At 36.5% G+C, this 14,593-nt stretch overlaps 1 protein-coding gene across 3 annotated transcripts in view; it reads right to left on the reverse strand.

The window, feature by feature from the left end:
• Nucleotides 1-14,593, reverse strand: part of XRN1 (5'-3' exoribonuclease 1) — a 161,142-nt gene that overhangs the window by 26,527 nt on the left and 120,022 nt on the right. For 2 of the 3 annotated variants that reach the window (XM_045851055.1, XM_045851056.1), the window contains exon 33: nt 9,355-9,466. In XM_045851055.1, coding sequence (XP_045707011.1) covers nt 9,355-9,466 — 112 coding nt within the window. Of the gene's footprint in view, nt 1-9,354; nt 9,467-10,593; nt 10,711-14,593 lie in introns of those variants that run through there. The other variant, XM_045851057.1, reaches the window with a different exon arrangement.

A 14,593-nucleotide genomic window follows, 5' to 3' on the forward strand; every position in this document is an offset into this window, starting at 1 on the left:
CTTCTTCTGCTTCTTTTTAAAAAAATACCCACAAGGAGACAAAATAAAAAACAAAAACAAAACAACAACCCAGAACTGTGAAAAGACCAGAGTTGGACCCAAAGAGGAGATTTGCCAACAGGTGAGACGGTGAGACAAATTTCACTTTGCTATTATAGAGAATGTGCAAGTTAATGCAGATTTCTATTATTATTATTTTTTCATTATCCTTACATCTTTTATTTTAAAAGCATTTTTGAATTCCTCTTCTTTGTGTACAGTCCTCTTTCCTTGGCTGGTTATATTGTATCATTTGACAAATTTTCCCTGTTCTCTCTTTCATAGTGTATTGCTAAACTGACTGTCCTTCACTTCACTTATGTTCCATTAGCACACTGCTCAAGGTCCTATACTCCTATTCTTGTTATCCAGATCACATAGATTCTGCCATATGACATTGCTCTAATATTATTGTAAATAATAGCTGTTCCATACACTTGTAAATACTTAACAACACCCCTCCCAGATCTTAGCCCACCTCAGTTTCCTGAACTCTATTACCGTAGTGGTTAAATTTATTCTCTTACCCACTACACCTATTTCCTATCCTTTACTCTCACCTTACCTCAGAATCTGACCTCCCACAACTTCAATGCTTTCTATATCCAACTCACATTCCTTCCCTCCCCAACAAGAGTCTCATCTTCTTCCCACACTTTCTAAACAGTGGCTAGTAGGGTGGAAGATCACGGTTAACACTATACACAGCCAAAGGATCTCCTATATCTTCTATACAGGCTACTACTGTAAATATCATAGAATACTCTCTTGCTGTCTTAAACTATTTTGCCTTCCCCCTCCAACTGATGACAAAAAAGAATAGGTGGAGGCGGTGAACACCAGGATACCGACTGGAAGAGGAAACCCAACAACAAAGGAACCACTAACAGAGAACAACAGAAGGTGAAGGAGGGAGTGGAAACCACACAAACCTCAATACAGGACCTATCTGGAAATACAACTAAACAGTAGAGACAGTACCCAATACAAACAACTGAACAAGAGCAAGAGAGAATCCCCAAAACCTTATACACACAGAAGAACCAGCTTCAACACAATCTGCCCTCACCCGCACAACAAAATACAAGAGGTGGTGGACAGAGTGACCCTCAGTTAACCAGCTGGTGGGAAGGACCCACCAAAGAAAGACCCAACAACAATCAAAACCCAAAGACAAACACAGAGCCAACTTAAATGACAGCCCAAGACCAGTGAGCTCAGGAGATCAAGGAGACGGGACCACTAAATCTCACATGTATTCTACCACAGAAGTTCACACCATAAATACGGGGAGCCAGAACAGATCAATTTAAGAAGCTGGGGAAAACAAGAAGAGTCTCGCAAACAATGGGAAGACAAAGAAACAATCCCCAAATGAAAGGAAAGGAGGAAGCCTCAGAAAGAATGCTAAATGAAACAGTAGCAAGTCAACTATCAGATATTGAGTTCAAGGCAATGTTTATCAGGAAGCTGAATAAGCTCACAATGAGCTACCAGAAATTATAAGGAAACTGCAATGAATTCACTGCAAACTATATCGACATGAAAAAGGAAATAGAAAATATCAACAAGGGCTAAGAGGAAACGAAGAAGACAATTTCTGACCTGAAGAACACAGCAGAAAAAATCAAAAGCAGGATCAATGAAGCAGAAGATCGGATCAGTGAGCTAGAGGACAAGTAGAAGAAAACACCAAGAAAGAGAAAGAAAAGGAAAAGAGGCTCAGAAAGAATGAAGAGGGATTAAAAGAAATGCAAGACAATATGAAATGTAATAATACCCGTATAATTGGGATACCAGAAGAAGAAGAGCAAGGGATAGGAAACCTGTTTGAAAAAGTAATGATGGAAAATGTCCCTAACTTGATGAGAGAAAAAGTCACACAGATGCAGAAAATGCAGAGAGTCCCAATCAAGAGGAGCCCAAAGAGGCCCACCTCAAGACACATCATAATTAAAATGGCAAAATTCCAAGACAAACAGAGAATCTTAAAGGCAGCAAGGGAGAAACAGGAAGTAACATACAAGGGAGCCCCAATAAGGCTAGCAGCTGACTTCTCAATGGAAATGCTCCAAGCCAAAAGAGAATAGGAGGAAATATTCCAAGTAATGAGAACCAGAGGCCTGCAACCAAGACTCCTTACCCAGCAAGGCTCTCAATCAAGATACATGGCCAAATAAGGAGTTTCCCAGAGAAAAGAAGTCTAAAATACACCTCCACCAAACCAGCTCTGCAAAAATGCTAAAGGGACTGCTTTAAGGAAAGGAAGGAAAACAGAGAGACACAGAGGAACACAGATACAAAAATGGCAATGAATAAGTACCTATCAATAATAACCTTAAACGTAAATGGATTAAATGCTCCAATCAAAACACAAAGAATAGCTGAATGGATAAGAAAGCATGACCCACACATACGCTGCCTAAAGAGACCCACCTCAAAACAAAAGACCTATATAGATGGAAAGTGAAGGGCTGAAAACAAATATTCCAAGCAAATGGACAGGAAACAAAAGCCAGGGTAGCAATACTCATATCGGACAAAATACACTTCAAAAAAAGGGCCATAAAAAGAGACCCAGAAGGTAACTTCATAATACTCAAGGGAAGAATCTACCAAGAAGACAGAAACATTGTAAATATATATGCACCCAACATGAGTAGCACCCAATTCCATAAGGAAAATCTTAGAGGACTTCAAGAAAGATATTGACAGCAACACAATTTTAGTGGGGGATTTTAACACCCCACTGTCAAAAAAAAACCAGATCTTCCAAACAAAATATCAACAAAGATATTGTGGCATTGAACAATGCCCTAGATGAAATGGACTTAACTGATATATATAGAGCCCTTCAGCCCAAAGAAGCTAAATACACATTCTTTTCAAACGCACATGGAACATTTTCAAAGATAGACCACATGATAGGACACAAAACAAGCTTCAACAAATTCAAGAAAACTGAAATTATACCAAGCATTTTCTCCAACCACAAGGGACTGAAACTAGAAACCAACTCCAAGGGGAAAACCCCGAAACAGTCAAAATCATGGAGATTGAATAGCATGCTATTAAACAATGAATGGATCAAGAATGAGATTAGGAAAGAAATCAAAAAGTTTCTGGAAACAAACGAAAATTAACTCACAACAACCCAAAATTTATGGGACACAGCAAAGGCAGTCCTGATAGCGAAGTTCAGGGCGATACAGGCCTACCTAAAAAAGTTAGAAAATTTCAACCAAACAACCTAATCCTACGCCTACAAGAACTTGAGGAACAACAACAAAGACAGCCCAGAGCAAGCAGAAGGAAGGAAATAACCAAGATCAGAGCAGAGTTAAATGACATAGAGACTAAAAGCACAATTCTAAGGATCAATGAATCCAGGTGCTGGTTCTTTGAAATGATAAACAAAATCCACAAGCCTTTAAGCAGGCTCATCAAGAAAAAAAGAGAGAAGACCCAAATAAACACAATAAGAAATGAAAGAGGAGAGATTACAACTGACACCACAGAAATACAAAGGATTGTAAGAAATTACTACAAAGAACTATATGCCAAGAAATTTGAAAACCTAGGTGAAATGGACAAATTTCTAGAAAAATCTAATCTTCCAAAACTGAATGAAGAAGCAGAAAGCCTGAACAGACCAATTACAGCAGATGAAATTGAAGCAGTAATCAAAAAACCCTCGACACACAAAAGCCCTGAACCAGATGGTTTCACAGGAGAATTCTACAAACCATTTAAGGAAGAGCTAACCCCTATCCTTCACAGACTATCCCAAAAAATCCAAAATGATGGAAGACTCCCAAACTCTTTTTATGAAGCCAGCACCATCCTAATCCCTAAACCAAATAAAGACACAACAGAGAAAGAAAACTTCAGGCCAACATTGCTGATGAACAAAGACGATAAAATCCTCAACAAAATACTGGCAAACCACATCCAACAACACATTAAAAAGATCACACACCACGACCAAATGGGATTCATCCCAGGGATGCAAGGATGGTTCAACATTCGCAAATCAGTAAATGTAATACACCACGTAAAGAAAAGCAAAGACAAAAAACACATGATTATATCAATAGATCAGGAAAAAGCATTTGATAAGGTACGGCACCCATTTATGATAAAAACACTCAGCAAAGTGGGAATAGAGGGAGCATTCCTCAACATTCTAAAGTCCATATATGAGAGACCTACAGCCAACATCATAGTCAATGGGCAAAAACTAAAGTCTTTTCCAGTAAGATCACGAACAAGACAAGGGTGTCCACTTCCACCACTTCTATTCAATATAGTATTGGAAATTTTAGCCACAGTGATCAGACAAGAAAAGGAAATAAAAGGCATCCAAATCAGAGAGGAGGAAACAAAAACTGTCATTGTTTGCAGATGAAATGATAGTGTACATAGAAAATCCTATAGACTCTACCAAAAAACTGCTCATTCTAATAAATGCATTTGGCAAAGCAGCGGGATACAAAGTCAATATCCAGAAATCAAAGACATTTTTGTATACCCACAATGAAACAGCAGAAGCAGAAATCAAGAAAAAAAATCCCATTCAATATAGCAAAAAGAAAAATAAAATACCTAGGAATAAACCTAACAAAGGAGGTAAAAGACCTGTACTCAGAAAACTACACAACACTGAAGAATGAAATGAAGGAAGACACAAACAAATGGAAACATACACCATGTTCATGGATCGGAAGAATTAATATCATCGAAATGTCCATACTACCCAAAGCAATTTATAGATTCAATGCAATACCTATTAAAGTATCAATGGCATATTGCACAGACATAGAACAAACACTTCAAAAATGTATATGGAACCATAAATGACGCCAAATAACTGTAGCAATTTTGAGAAAGAAGAGCAAAGCAGGGGGGACCCCAATATCTGATATCAAACTGTACTACAAGGACACTGAAATCAAAACAGCCTGGTACTGGCATAAAAACAGGCACATAGACAAATGGAACAGAACAGAAAGCCCAGAAATAAACCCAAGTCTCTATGGTCAATTAATATTTGACAAAGGGGGAAGCAACATAAAATGGAGTAAAAATAGCTTCTTCAACAAGTGGTATTGGGAGAACTGGACAGCTACATGCAAAAAAATGAAACTTGAGCACCATCTTACACCATACACAAACATACATTCAAGGTGGATAAAAGATTTAAATATAAGGCGTAACACGATTAACGTCCTACAGGAGAACACAGGCAGGAAAATCTCAGATATTCCACACAGCAACATTTTTACTGATATGTCCCCCAGAGCAAGGGACATAAAGAATAAACAAATGGGACCTTATCAAAATAAAAAGCTTCCGCATGGCTAAAGAAAACAGTATTAAAATAAAAAGAGAACCAATTGTATGGGAAAATATATTCACCAATGATACCTCAGACAAGGGTTGGATCTCCAAAATATATAAAGAACTCACACGATTCCACTCTAAGAAGATAAGCAACCCAATTAAAAATGGGCAAAGGACTTGAACAGAAACTTCTCCAAGGAGGACATACAGAGGATCCAGAAACACATGAAAAGATGCTCAGTATTGCTAGCTATCAGAGAGATGCAAATTAAAACCACAATGAGATACGAACTTCACACCAGTCAGAATGGCCATCATAAACAAAGCAACAAACAACACGTGTTGGAGAGGTTGTGGAGAAAAGGGGACCCTAGTGCACTGTTGGTGGGAATGCAGACTGGTACAACCCCTATGGAAAACAATATGGAATTTTCTCAGAAAACTAGAAATGGATTTGCCTTTTGACCCGGCAATTCCACTGCTAAGATTATATCCTAAGAACCCTGAACCACCAATCCAAAAGAACCTATGCACCCAGTGTTCACAGCAGCACAATTTACAATAGCCAAGTGCTGGAAGCAACATAGGTGCCCATCAGTAAATGAATGGATCAAAAAACCACGGTACAGTTACAGAATGGAATTCTATGCAGCAGAAAGAAAGAACTCCTACCCTTTGCAACAGCATGGATGGAACTGGAGAGCATTATGCTAAGCGAAACAAGCCAGGTGGTGAAAGACAAATACCATATGATCTCACCTTTAACAGGAACCTAAACAGCAAAACAAACAAAGAACCAAAATATAACCAAAGACACTAAAATTGAGAACAGGCTGACAGTGACCAGAGGGGCGGGGGGAAGGAATTTCAGGGGAAAAAGGGCAAGGGTTTACATGAATAAGTGTAAAGGATACATGGACAAAAACTAGGGGGGCAGGTTGCGAATGGGAGGGAGGTGGGGAGGACTGGGGGTTTGGGCCTCGATGGGAGTAAAAGACAGAAAACTGTACTAGAACAACAATTTAAATAAATAAATAAATAAATAAATAAATAAATAAATAGTCACATTTTAAACATAAGGAGCAATTTGCTCCAGTTTGGAAATACTTTGATCAAGAGATGAGAAAAAGTAAGTGCAAGATGAAGGTTCTCATTTCTGCATCTCTTGTGCCTGGAACACAGTAGGTAGTGCTGAGAAAAGGAAAAGAGTAAAAATATACAAACTGGGTTAGGAAATATTTTTTAAAAATATCTGTATTTTTTAACAAAAAGCTGTAATATAGTTTGGATTAATTTAACTAGCAAGTATTTGCACACACAAAATGTAACTGGATTACTTTAAATAAAATCACGAGAAGTAGTTTTAGTGTGAAGGCATCAGCAAAAATGTCAGAGTAAGGATCTCTAAAAATTCTCTCCTCCATAAAAGAAATGAGAAAATCGATATAATTTACCAAAATCCAAATTTTCAGAATGATGGAAGTTAATCAAAGGCTTGCAGCAATCAGGAAATATTTATTCAAGAAAAAAGACAAAAATCTCAGTAAGAAGAGTGAACTTTGTGGCATTTCTACATGTTCCAATGGTATTATTTCTTAGTCTACAGCTCCATACAGCCTTCAAGAATAACAGCTAGCATTTTTGGCAAAAAAACACAGAAAGATCAGAAAAAGGCTAGAGCTCTTTCAAAGTGTTATACCCAACAGTCTATGATATCAGTATTTCCATGACATCAAAATCAAAGACATCACAAGAAAAGAAAATTAAAAATATCCCTTATGAATACAGATGCAAAAATCTTCAAGGAAACCATGTGATCATCTCAATAGACAAAGAAACAGCATTTGACAAAATCTAACATCCCTCCAAGAAAAACAAAACACTCCCTAGGAATAGAAGGGAACTTCCTCCAATAACAAAAGGCATCTACCAAAACCCCATGGTTAACACTACACTTATCGTTGAAAGATTGAGCATTATCCCTAAGATCAAGACGAGACAAGAATGTTCACTCCCATCACTTCTATTAATATCGTATTGGTGGTTCTGGCCACAGCAGTTAGGCAAGAAAAAGAAAAGCACTCAGACTGAACAAGAAAAAGTAAAACACATATATTTTCAAAGGCCACAAAATATCAGGTCTAATAAACAACTTCCAAAAGATGGAAGGATATGAGATCAATACACAAAAGTCAGCTTTATTTCTACATCGTAAGGAACAATAAAAAAAATAAGAGTTTTATTGACAATAGCAGTAAAAAATAAAATACTTAGAAATAAATTTAACAAAAAATGTAAGACTTATACATTGAAAGCTATAATACATCATTAAAAGAAATTAAAGAAGACCTAAATAAATGGAAAGATATTTTATGTTCAAGGATAGGAAGACTTAATATTGTTAAAAAGACAATGCCGCCCAACGCGATCTACAGATTCAACACTATCTCTATAAAAATTGCAGATGCCACTTTTGCAGAAATAGATAAGCTGATCCTAAAATTTATATGAAAATACAAGGGACCAGAACAGACAAAACAATCTGGAAAAAAACAGTTGGAAGATTCAAACCCCCCAATTTCAAGACTATAACAAATGTATAGTAATTAAGATGGTGTGTTGCTACCATAAAGATGGTATATAAATCAATGCAATGGAATTGAGAGGTCAGAAATAATCCCATACATCTATGGTTAATAGATTTCTGACACGGGTGCCAAGACAACTCCTTGGGGGAAAGAATGGTATTTTAGCAAATGGTGCTGGGACAACTAAATATCCATATGAAAAAGAATGAATATAGACCCCCTACCTCATACCATATACAAATACTCAAAAATAGGGAGGAAAAAACCCCTAAGTGTAAGGGTTAAAACTATAAAACTCTTAGAAAAGAATAAAACAAAACAAAACATGTATAAATCATTATGACCTTGGATTAGGCAACAGTTTCTTACTTATGACACCTAAAGCACAAGCAACCAAAACAACAAACAGAAAATATCAGATGAGCCTGTAGTATACGGTATATGTAAAGAATCCTTACAAATCAAGACTAAAAAGACAGATAACTCAATTTTAAATGAGCAAATAATTTGAATACATATTTCCCCAGGTATACAAACAGCCAATAAGCACATGAAAAGATGCTCAACATTATTAGTCGCTGATAAATTGTAAGTGAAAAGTACAAGGAAGTTCCACTTTGCATCCACTAGGATGGCTATAATAATAAAACATGGGCAATAACAACTGTTATGGAGGATGTGGAAAAGTTAGACACATATATTGCTGGTAGAAATGTAAAATGGTACAACTACTTTGGAGAACAGTTTATAGTTCCACAAAACGTTAAACATAGAGTTAACATATGACTCAGTAATTCTACTCATTTATATATGCCCAAGAGAACTGCAAAAATATATTCACACAAAAACTTATACAGATATTCATAGCAGCATTATTCATTATAACCCCAAAGTAGAAATTCCACAAATGTCCATCAATAGATGAATGGTAAACAGAATGTATCTGTACAATGCAGTATTATTTAGCCATTAAAAGGAATAAAGCAGTGATACATGCAACAACATATAACATGGAAGAACCTTGAAAACATTAGGACAATTGAAAAAAGCCAGCCCTTAAAAGGACACTATTTTATAATTCCACTTATATGAAGTGTCCAGAATAAGCCAATCCACAGAGGCAGAAAGTAAACTGACGGTTGCTAGATGTGAGAGGAGCAACTGCTAACAGATATGATATTTCTGGGGGTGATGGAAATATTTTCAATTTAGATAGTGGCACTGGTTGTATAACTTGTGAAAATACCAAAAAAAAAAAATATTGATTGCATACTTTAAAATAACCAATTTTGTTATGTTAATTATAATTCATTAAAGCTATTAATTAAAAATATAAAAATAAGCAGTTAACACCACAAGTATACTTTTTTATCTTAAAACTTACATTTTCTGTGAGGCTCATGTTTTCTTTGCTGATATTTATTAACACTGTTGTCATTTAAGCCGGATTTATGATGTTGAGTTACTTGACTTACTTCTTGAGGTAAAATTGTACCCTGAAAGTTGAAATTCTTATAAATGATTTAAAGAGATTCTTAATTATTATAACTACTTCTTTTCTTCAGTGTTTAATAATTACTATTTTTATTAAAATTACATAGCTTACTAGAGAAATATTAAGGAATGAAGGAAAAGTACAGAGAATTTTAAAAACCACTCAAATTCCACCCCTCGGAAATAAACATTATTAACATAATGATCATCACTTCAGACGTTGCTCTATACATTACTTAGCAAGATACATAGAAAACTAACATTTTACAAGAATGCTACTTTTAATAGGAAAAATTAAATCTATTTTGCTTAAAGTTAAGACAGAAACTAAAGAAATAACTAAACTTTAGGTAAATGCTTCTTTACAATAGAATTAACAGCCTCTAAAGATACCCCTGACCCTGACTACTGTGGTTCAGCAGGTTGGGCATCATCCTACAAACCAAAGGGAAGACAGTTCGATTCCCAGTCAGGACACATGCTTGGATTGTGGGCCAGGTCCCTGGTTGGGAGTGTTCGAGAGGCAACCAACTGATGTTTCTCTCTCACAATGATGTTTCTCTCACACTCTGCCCCTCTCTCAAAAATGAATGAATGAATGAATGAATGAATGAATGAATGAATGAATATTTTTAAAAATTAAAAAAATTCCTCTAGATTTGATTAAAAATATTCTTATCTCTGGGAAAGGTGGGGTGGGAAATGAAAGGTAAGAGATGGATATCTGTGGGTTCATTATACTATTCTCTTGTTTTCATTATTTAAAACATTTCTATTAAAAACATTTTTGAAAATTTATCATTTTTGCCTCTGATATGAAAGCTGAGAATATTAGCCCTTCTTCATCCCTTCCTACAAGACCTGATTTTTATTGGGCTGGCCAAAAAGTTCATTTGGTTGGCTCTGGTAGTGCTTCGTTGTCTTTAACTTCATTTGAAACAATTTTGTTAGACTGTGTTGTGACAGCTGTAATATAAGCATGCATTTTTTAAAAAACTTATCAAAATTGGTGAATTTTTGTGTAGCCATTTAATATTGAAGATGGACAAAAATAAGCAACATTTTTGGCACATTATGCCTTATTATTTCAAGAAAGGTAAAAATGCAGCTGAAACACAAAACAAGACGTGTGCAGTATATGGAGAAGGTCCTGTGACTGATTGAACGTATCAAAAGTGGTTTGCGAAGTTTCGTGCTAGGGATTCCTCACTGGATGATCCTTCATGGTTGGGTAGACCAACTGAAGCTGAGAGAAATCAAATCAAGACATTAACTGAGAACAACCAATGTTATACCACAGGAGATAGCCAACATACTTAAAATACCGAAATCGATCAAGTTATTGGTAAAATGAAAAATGTGTCTTTTATTTTACGGAAAAAACTACATGGACTTTTTGCCCAATCCAATATTAACTAATATCCATACAATGTCAAGGTTTTCAAATGATTGAAGACTATGACCAGATAGCAAGACTGACTATAATGTTATAGCAACTGAGGCAGTACAGAGATGGACAGAATTTGTAGAATGGCATGAATAAGTTTTGTCTGAAGATATCATATTCCTTTATTTTCTGAGAGGGAGAGGAGGCCTGAAGGCAACAAGATATAGATAACTTTCCACAGCTGAAGCAGAAGAGGAAGCAAAAGCAGATGTTCGATACAAATTCATTGTATCACAGTTTTGTTTTTGGTGAGCCCTATTTATTTTCTGCTGAGCACAAATAATGAACACTGGGCACAAAAGCCTATCATATCCTAGTTGGCAGTGGGCATGCTCGAAAACAGTAGGCACTTCACCAGAGTGCCAAGGAAGGTCCAATGAGTTCATATGCATAGAACGCTCCAGGTTCTTCATCTTTAAGAGTCAAAGGGGCCAAAGGATTCCTATTTGAATAGCACAATGGTTAGCGGGGTTTGGGGCTTACAGCAGTACAGTATGGGATATTTTGACTTTTAAGGAAGAGAATTAGAACAATAGATTGGTATGAACAGATATTGTGTTAGTGTCTATTATGTGCCAGGCATGGGTAAGATATACTTTGCATTCATTATCTTAATATCATTATAACAATGCTATAATTATAAAAATGCTATACTAGATTTTGATTCTATTATACAGATGACTAAACTGAGGCTCAAAGTGATAAAGTAATTTGGTTACAGAACTAAATAATAGGAGAACCGATATTTGAGTTCTAACTCTAAAACCTAAGTTCACAGTAACATTTCAGAGAAAAAGTGTGCCATAACTTTAATTAGCCCTGACCAGCACAGTTCAGTTGCTTGAGTGCCATCCTGCAAAGGGAAAAGTTGCCAATTCAATTCAGAGTCAGGGCATGCATATGCAGGCCCTAGGACCTGGTGAGAGGCAACTGGATTGATGAGAAACATACACTGATGTTTCTCTCCCTCTCTTTCTTCCTCCCTTCCCTCTCTCTAAAAATAAACAAATAAAATCTTAAACAAGAAAAAAAGAAAGAAAGAAAACATTCTGGTTTTGAGTATAGTTTCTTGGGCTGTTGTATCTACATGAAGCTATTTGTGTTAGTCACCTTTTCATATTTTGCCAATGAAAAACTTGAATTTTTTTAAAAGACTTTTTTCAAGGGCAGTTTTAGGTTCATAACAAAGTTGCCCCCTGCCCTCACACATGCATAGCCTCCTCATTATTCCCTTATGGGATGGGTATATTGATTACAATTGAACCTATATTGACACATCATTATCTCCCAGAGTCCACAGTTTACATTGGGTTTATTCTTGGTGTTTTACATTCCATGGGTTAGGACAAATGTATAATGACATGTATCCACCATTACAGTGGGGAAGAAAAGGCAGCTCTGTAATAAATCTAAATCTAACAGTAACCTCACAGGGTGATCTGATCATGAATTCCTAACCTTCCAGGGCAGATCAGGTGGGTAGTATGCTTCAGGCCTATACGTTCATTCCCTAATAAAAGGTTTATCTTTGCCTTAAGCTAAGTCCTGTCTATTGTTTTCCTGCATCTAGTTAACACACTTTTGAAAAGCCTCTTTTTCAGACATCTTGAAAGGTAATCACCATTTAGAGAGCACATAATCTTGTTATCCTGTAGCCCAATCATTGTTATTTCTCTGTCTTGCTTTCTTGCCTGTTCCTGTAATCTTCCTTAAATTCCCTCTTTAATGGCAAATAAAAAGAAACTGCAAACTGTCATTCTAGGGAACATGTTGAGATCTTGCTTCCTGGCATATTATCCTTTGGCTCAAATAAACTCATAAAAATTCTTCACAGGTTTGGACGTTTCTTTTACGTTGACAACAGTATTACAGAGTATTTTTCAGTACCTTAAAAATCTTCTGTACTCCACCTGTTCATCCCTCACTTTCTCCCAAACCCCTGGCAACCACTGATCTTTTTACTGCCTCCAGTTTTGTCTTTTCCAGAAACTGGATTTTTTTTTTATCATGTTGAATTTTCTAGAATTTGTTCATCAGATAAATATCAAGCTGTTTTTTAATGCCTCATGGATATGAGTGTTGTTATCTGGTATCTCATAATTCTAGAGACATACTGGAGATAAAAAACACTGGAGCACACTGATATAAACCAATATAAATAATGAAATAGCATCCAATAACAGAAGAGGCATGCAGAATGTTCTGAGAAAATATTTATGTATTGAGATCCCTCAAAGAAATAGCTGGTAACATGATTAGAACACCCTCGCTGAGACTTAAGGGAATTTTAGTAGTACTAGAGGAAAAGCATCCTAAATAGAAGGAACAGCAAGTATAGATAAGCTGAAATGGGATTTATCTGTTTGTGGGAAAGGGAAAGTAAAGAAAGTAAATTTGACTGGTATAGACTATTTCACCAAAAACTTGGACAAGCTTTATATGAGAATCAGGTAGGGTTAGCTTATAAAAGGACTAACTGTTAGTTTGAGTTGAGGCTGAATTCCAGTAGTACTTAAACAAGGAGCCCTACACATTCTAAGTATTTGAATAACACTATTTTGGGGCTGGAAAAGACCTCCACTATAATCTAAGTCCACAAACTTAATTTTATACATAAGAAGCTCAGGAAAATTACATTTGCTCAATTTGGGTCACAAAACCTAACGTCCTGATTCTGAGTTGAATCCCAGATTTACCGCACCGCACTGCCTCAGGGCACAGACTGAGTTCAAACCCAGGAGCTTATTAACTAGAACCTTTGCTCAGTTATACCACAGGGCCAAGACAGATGAAAGGACCTTTAGAAAAGATTGATCAGGCAGTACTATGTAAGAAAAACTAAAAAAGAAAAAAAAATTAAAAAACAGGAAATGTACATAGGAAGTTAATCTAGGCCTGGGATGACTGACTAAGGTGAAGTTGAAGACACTGAGAAAGCCTGAACGGTTTGTGGTCTCATTGCAAAGAACTATTAGGGGAGAGTAAAATTTTTAAGTCCATGCTTTTCAGATTATAACCCTGGGAAAAATGCTAGTTTTACAAATAAAGATAAGAGAGGAGGCCACAGGCGAGGTAGATTATGTGACATCTTGAGGTTGAGGGGATGGTGGGTGTCCATCTATACCTGTCTCCTGAGTTGGAGATATTGGTTTAGGTCTTGATTGACAGGTTGGATTCAGACAGATTGAATGGTAATTAGAAGAGAGGAAAGAGCCAAGGTCACAAGTCAAGCAATAGGGCAAAAGGAAAAGAAAACTATTCTAGAGTTTTGGGGCACAGTCCCAGGGAAAGGCTGGAAGAACAGAGGTTAATAAGGAATTTAATAGGAAAGGCAACGGGAAACTCAGGGAGTATTTCCTTTAGAGCAGAAGTCCTTGAAAAATTCCCTATGCTGACGGCCTCTGACTTCCCTCCTCCCCTTTTCTCTTCAACCCTTCCTAATCAGTATTTCACTCCAATCACTACTGAAACTGCTCCTGTCAAGGTTCCTAGTGACCTTTGTGTGCTAAGCTCTATGAGTAATTTTCAGTTTTTATCGTAATTGATCCAAGAGCAACATTTGACACATGGATCCTATATGACATCCATTCTTCACTTAGCATTTAGACACCACCCTTTCCTGGTCTTCTTTCTGCTTCACTGGCTGCCCCTTCTCAGTCTTCTTTGTCAGTTTCACCTAGCT

The sequence above is a fragment of the Phyllostomus hastatus genome, unplaced genomic scaffold, assembly GCF_019186645.2.
Source record: "Phyllostomus hastatus isolate PE091 unplaced genomic scaffold, TTU_PhHast_1.1 phas_contig_86, whole genome shotgun sequence".
Classification (NCBI taxonomy): Eukaryota; Metazoa; Chordata; class Mammalia; order Chiroptera; family Phyllostomidae; genus Phyllostomus; species Phyllostomus hastatus.